Raw genomic sequence first — 6,597 nt, forward strand, 5'->3', positions numbered from 1 at the left:
CAAAAAGAGAATAGTACAAAGTTGATTTAAGTATATCAATTTCATAACTGTGGAAAACATGTTGTGTATAACAAAGGACAAGTAAGTATGTTTTTGTATATTTTCTTTTGTGGATTTTCCATGTTCTTTAATTAGTACATGTGTCAAACTTTTATTTTTGTGAAATGACAAAGAAACATGGATACTGTTCATTCAAGTGCTGTGGATGATATAAAACATTTGAAAATGGAAGGGTGACTGTTCTGGATCTCATTATTTACATGAAAGTTATGAGCTTTCTATCTAGCACCTCTGCTGGAACACTCCATCGCAGTTCCTGTTTACACTGAGCATGTGCAAACCTCCCGCAGGAGAGTGGGCCGCACCTCTGTGCACTATCCTCTTTATTTGTCCTAGTCCTAAACAAGGAAACAATCTTTTAGTTTATCTGTGCACCACATTGCACTTGCAGGTATCGGTAATTAAGAAACCAGTCTTGTGGAATGAGGAACTCACTTTTCCTTTAAACCATTAATTGTCGTCTTGACTGCAGTACCAGAATGTCTCCAAGAAGGTCTCGGATCACCCACTTACAGTAGGTCTGAGTTTGAACTGTTGCCCTCAGGTCGTCGGCTGAGGGTGCCCACTACAAAGACTATCAAACTATCCTTTGTCCCGGCTGCTATTCAGCTGCTGAACAGCAGATAGCACTTTATTTTTGCCTCTTTTCACAGATTGCCCACTAATGCACTTTTGCTGACGCTGCTACTTTTGAATATAATGTAATGAGTGTGTTGATTGTTGTCTGATGTATTTTTACTATTACCTGGCTGCAAACCAATTTCCCGCAAGGGACAATAAAGTTAACCTTGAACCTTGAACCTTTCTTGGAAATACAGTAGGTATTGCAGTCTCCATGACAGATTGTTTCAGCAGAATGAAGAATGAAGCTGTGAGCCCATATTGACGAGGTCCGTGGAGAATCAGAATACACAGTATTAAATGAAAGTTCATGGTGTTTACTGTATATTTATTTCCTCATGTGTTATAGGCAGTACAATTCTTATTGCTTCAAGGCTCTCAATAGTGCATAGTAGTTACCTAGACAGTTTGTACAATTTAATAAAAACATGTCCATAATGATTCAATGAATGTGTCATGTGCGAAACCTCACCACCAGAGGCCGACTCTCCTCACTACTCCTACCCACCTATGAGCACCACAGGAAAAAAAGCAGATCAAATCCACCTCATGTGACCCTCTTAACTAATGATAACTATATTAGTTCATTAATTAGCATGAATTCATTATGAATTCATAATGAAGCAATGTATGAATTATTCATTAAATAAGTGTTAATTATGAGGTGTTGCCGAAACACCTCATACCATTAAAACACCATTACTACTGCCTATATTGGTGTTAAACCAATATAAATGACTAAAGGAATACTAGGTTTTGAACCTAATTCTCACTGAGCTGATGTGAGATCATATCTGTCGGGAGGAAACCTCATGGCAGGATTCAAATTCGAAATGATCAAAAGTATAGCAGATCTACAAGCTCAAAACGCGTTGCTTTGCGCCGAGTTTCGAACTTGTAGATCTGCTACTTTTGATGCGTTTGTGTGACACACTGTATTAATAACGTTCTGCGTTAAATGACAAAAAAATCACACCTGCACATCATACATCATCTCATTCCGGCCAATGACAATTTGCGTCCTCACCTTCAATCTTCAATGTTTGTTAACACGATGTTTGTGTTTACAGACACTCAAAGCTGGCCATTCATTGTCAATGGCATTCAATGTTTGTGTTTACACAAACCCTCAAAGCTGGACATCGGCCCTCAAAATAAACAGAAAAAACCTTTGGAATATGGAGATAAGAGGTTTCTGCCCGACACGACGATATTTAGGTTCAGGTGATGACGTCAAACATCACACGTCATCACGCACGCCTTATATATCTACCAGAACCCATCAGAAGAACAGCTCTGATGCTTCCCTATCACAAAGTGTGAGTAGGTTTGTGGACAAATATGTCTCGACAGACACTGGACGGTACCAGTGTCGGGGAGGTGGCACTCCTCACGTCGATGGCCCCGCTGGGCCTCGTCATGAGAGGACTGCTGCTCATTCTGTGTCATCGGCGCAAAGCATCCGCGTCACTACCGTCCCCATGGTTCCGTCACCTCCTCCTAGACATCTGTGTGACCGTCCTGCCCCTTGTTCTGTCGTACACCATCCTCAGTGATGATCTACACCCGGTCATCATCCTCACGACATTAGTTTTGGCGTGTCTGTCCTTCTACATCTACCACGGCAGTGGTAGTGGTCATCATCTCCAGAAGACCACGAGGAGCTTTCTTCACAGTCGTGTTCAGAGCCAAAACAGGGTTCCCTTTGTGACCTCCTTCCGAGCGCTGGTGAACGTGAAGACGGCCATAAGCATCCTGGCCGTGGATTTCCGTGTGTTCCCCCGGAGATTCGCTAAAACGGAAACTTACGGGACGGGCCTCATGGACGTCGGTGTGGGAGCTTATATCCTGGCCAATGCTTTGGTGAGTCCCGAGGCCCGGCGGAGACGGGAGAATCCACCCGGGTACCAAAGGGATGCGCTCAGGAAGCAGCTGTCGTCTGTCTGGCCGCTTGTTGCTCTCGGCTTGGGAAGGCTGGTGAGTGTCAAGATGGCCGACTACCACGTGGACGTAACAGAATACGGTCTTCACTGGAACTTCTTCTTTACTCTAGCAGCGGTCAGAGTCTTGGCCTCTCTGCTTTTCACGTTGTTCCCGGTCAACAAGTCGTGGCTGGTCGCCGTTTTGTTGTGTGTATTTTATCAGTTTTCTCTGGAGACTTCGGCTCTGCAATCGTTCATTATCGATAACGACTGCGAATGGACGCAGGGCTTTCTTCACGCCAATAAGGAAGGCATCTTCTCCATCACAGGGTACCTCGTCATATACATGGCGGGAGTTCAGATCGGGCTCTACGTCATGCGACCGAGAACACGAGTGAAGGAATGGCTTAAAGTAATGGCTTCCTTCCTGTTCGGAAGTTGTGTGCTGTATTGTGCGCTGCACGTGTGTCAGATGACCTTTGAGCCGGTGTCCCGTCGGATGGCGAACGCACCATTCTGCATTTGGATTGTCGCTCAATGCTTGTTCTCCATGGCCTGCCTCGGCACGGCCGATATTATTTTGCTTTACATGCAAAGCCTATCGGCCTGTTACTGCGTGCCGTCCTCGTGGAATCCACACAACAAAGACAAAATGAGAAGAAGCAACGTTGTGGAAGGACGTTGTCTTCTCCAAGCTGTCAATAGGAACCCACTGTTGTTCTTCGTGCTAGCAAACGTAATGACCGGTCTGATAAATGTGACGGTCGACACATTCAACGTCGGTCGTTACCTCTCAGTATGTCTGCTGTTAACATACATGTTCATAAATTGTTGTGTGATGCAAACGTTACATAACTATGGAGTGACTGTAAAATTCTGGTGAAATTGCTTTTCCCATCAAAAGGTGGTGCCTTTCACTGTCATTCAGTATATATTGTGTATATATTGTGTACATTGTGTGTGTGTGTGTGTGTGTGTGTGTGTGTGTGTGTGTGTGCGTGCGTGCGTTTGTGTGTGCGTGCGTGCGTGTGTGTGCGTGTGCGTGTGCGTGTGTGTGCGTGCGTGTGTGTGTGCGTGCGCACGCAACAAGTGGCAACAGGAATTGTTTGGTGGAAGGAGTAGTGTGCGTCACAGACACCGAGTGTTGATTTTGACAGCAATCCAACAACAACAACAAACAAACATACAACTCTTAGATATTTTTTTATAATCTGGGCATCTAGATACCAACCCTTGACAGCCCATACATCCAAACAGAATATGTGCCCATTCCCATTATGTCAACTCTGGCTGGGAGAACATCACCATGGTGATATTGTTGTTGTTTGAGAAGTTGAGATGATTTTGATCTGAGCGAAATGTAGGCCAATGAATCTCAACGTTTTGGATTTCAAACACGTTGAGATGCGTATTATATACGTTACCCAATTGATACTTTTGTATCTCTTTTCATCTCTTATATTTAACATAACTTCCATCTCCCTTTTACTCTTCTCTATTTTCACCATCATCTGTTGGACTTGAGCGTCGTGCCCGGCCCCAGCAGTCCGACGCGGGCCATCATCTGCTCGTACACCGTCCAGGCCATGGCGGCCATCATGGCTCTCCTCAGAGAGCGTGGAACCGCGCCGCAGAAGAATCCTCGGAGGCCGCGTTCGGCGTAGACGAGCCGCACCGTGTCCGCCGTGGTCCTGTACAGCCGCGGGTTCACCTGCATGTGCGTCTTCACCACATCGGCGGGCTGGGTGACCAGCGAGGCCGACACCCCGGCCGCCAGGCCGCAGCCGAACTGAGCCAGCGGCCAGTAGGCTGTCCGGCCGACCTCCCCCGGCGGCAGCAGAGCTCTGGCCTGGCTGTAGAACATGAGGTAGAGGCCGGAGAAGGGAGCGTCTCTGAGCAGGGTAGCCGTCAGGCCGGAGAACAGAGCCGTGGCTCCCTCTGTGCGGTAGACGCTCCGCAGAGCCCCGCGCACGCTGCTGTAGTCGTCGTACCTGCCGCTCTCGCAGCGGGCCTTGACGACAGTGAGGGGCAGGAGGAAGACCCCGGCGGCCACGCGGGCCCCGGCCCCCAGCAGCACGGCGTCCGCGGCCCCCAGGGGCCTCTCCCCCTCCTGCCCCTGGAAGAAGTTCCGCTTCAGCCAGTCGTAGACGCCGAAGTAGATTCCCACCCCGGGGACGGTCCTCGCCAAAGACGGCGCCACGCCCTTCCACAGTCCCGGCAGCTTCTCGGTTCGCGCGACCCTCAGGAACATGGAGACCATCCCCAGCCTGGCTGGTGCTGCTGGAGGCTGCGTGCCGCCATGCAGGGTCTGCTGCTGGGTCTGCAGCCGGGTCTTCACCAGGTCCAGCGGCTGGAAGAGCAGCGTGGAGCAGGCTCCGCTGAGAGAGCCGCAGATGAAGGCTTTGATGACGGGGTGAGTCTGTAGGAGCTCCATGATCAAGATCAGACATCATCCTGTCTCCTTCTTTGATAGGTCTGTTCCGTGATGTGACGTGACCAGCCGTGCCCATATATGGTTATAGGGATGGAGCTAGTTTCTTCGGTATCAAAAAGCTTTGGGCTTATCAAACCTGTTATCGAGCATGACGTCATGCTTAAACAATCAGGACATGAGGCGATGAAGAAATCAATCTAATCACCCATGCTGGCACAAACATGTCGGTCTAAAAGTGTATTTTAAATACGTGCCAACCAGCACTACCCGGGTAAACAAAATTACGCTTTTAATGTGACAGTACACATTAACCAGTTAACAGTTTGCTGAATATTATTTCCCAAAAGTAAAAAAAGGTCAATTAATTGTTTGTTGGAAAAGTAGGTTACTGTATATTTGAAGGCCCTATAGTAAAAGATACTGGTTCTGTTCAGAATGTATTGTCGTCTCCCGTCTTTCCACAAAATAATAGAACATGCTCAATAGTGCAGGGCTTGATAATTACAAGCCTGATCGATAAGGTGCTCGTTATCAATAAACATTAACGAGCTCCATCCCTCTATATGGTGTCTGTCAACCCTGGCTGCAGGGAGCACATCACCGTGGAGATTAGTTTAGTTCAGGGGTCTTTAACAGGGGGTCCATGGGACCCCTACGGGTGTCCCATGTGGTGTATGCATGCAGAACAGAGTGAAATGTTTCTTAAATGGGGGTATGTCTACCCCTAGGGGTATGTGGAGGTGCTGCATGGTACCTGACCTATATGTACCTGACAGGCATTGGGAAATGCAAGTATGTTTTGTTGATATATAAAACATAATTATAACCATAACCATAATTTTGGTTGACAACCAAAGTGGTCAGTCTGATCAATCTCCATCTACCCTTGGAGACCGCAGGTGTTTTAGTCTCCATCTTACAAGGGTTGGTGAGTGATGATTCAGTTGAGACGCGTGCACGGAGAACATATGACAACACAACACCATACTATATATAATATCATAGACTGTATGTATATCTATGCTGTGCTATAAATACTGGACTATAAATTGGCCTTTAACCACAACCTTCAAAGAAAATAACAGATCTACAAGCTCACGCACTAAGCTTGTAGATCAGCTATTTTCAGCAAAGATATTTAATATGGAGTGAAAACAGAAAGGTTCCCAGTACAGAACCCTGAGGTGCTATACGGTCAACCAGGTTTAAGTGGTTAGTTAAGCTAATGCATTGTAATGTCATGTTTGTACAATTACAGAATAACATGTGTTCACTGTCCACAGATCTCTGTGTCACGGTGCGACTCAAGACAAGTAATATAGGACCCAAAATGCTGAACAGACAGGCAGGAGCAGAGAACGTCAAATTAAAGTATTTATTATACTGAAAACACTAGGTGACCATAACGGGAACAGAACACCATAACAACATCTATAGTCAAGCAGGGAACAGGAACTGAGGGTTTAAGTACAGGGATCACAATACACAGGTGAACAGAACAAACAATCAACACTGGGATTGGCTAGGAGACTAACAGGACACAGGTGGAGAAAACTAGTA

The 6,597-nt window shown here is 46.7% G+C and overlaps 2 protein-coding genes across 2 annotated transcripts; one reads left to right on the plus strand and one right to left on the minus strand.

Moving 5' to 3' along the window:
• Nucleotides 1–2,022: 2,022 nt before the first annotated feature.
• Nucleotides 2,023–3,486, plus strand: LOC306914241 (phosphatidylinositol-glycan biosynthesis class W protein-like; the record flags this gene model as incomplete). Its single annotated transcript, XM_079491232.1, has 1 exon — nt 2,023–3,486. One exon carries the CDS (start codon nt 2,023–2,025, stop codon nt 3,484–3,486), a length of 1,464 nt encoding a protein of 487 aa, XP_079347358.1.
• A 624-nt stretch (nt 3,487–4,110) lies between these two features.
• On the minus strand, nt 4,111–5,037 carry LOC306914242 (mitochondrial glycine transporter A-like; the record flags this gene model as incomplete). Its single annotated transcript, XM_079491233.1, has 1 exon — nt 4,111–5,037. The coding sequence occupies one exon, from the start codon at nt 5,035–5,037 to the stop codon at nt 4,111–4,113; it is 927 nt and encodes a 308-aa protein (XP_079347359.1).
• Nucleotides 5,038–6,597: the final 1,560 nt, after the last annotated feature.

The sequence above is a fragment of the Electrona antarctica genome (assembly GCF_951216825.1).
Source record: "Electrona antarctica genome assembly, chromosome: 21".
Taxonomy (NCBI): Eukaryota; Metazoa; Chordata; class Actinopteri; order Myctophiformes; family Myctophidae; genus Electrona; species Electrona antarctica.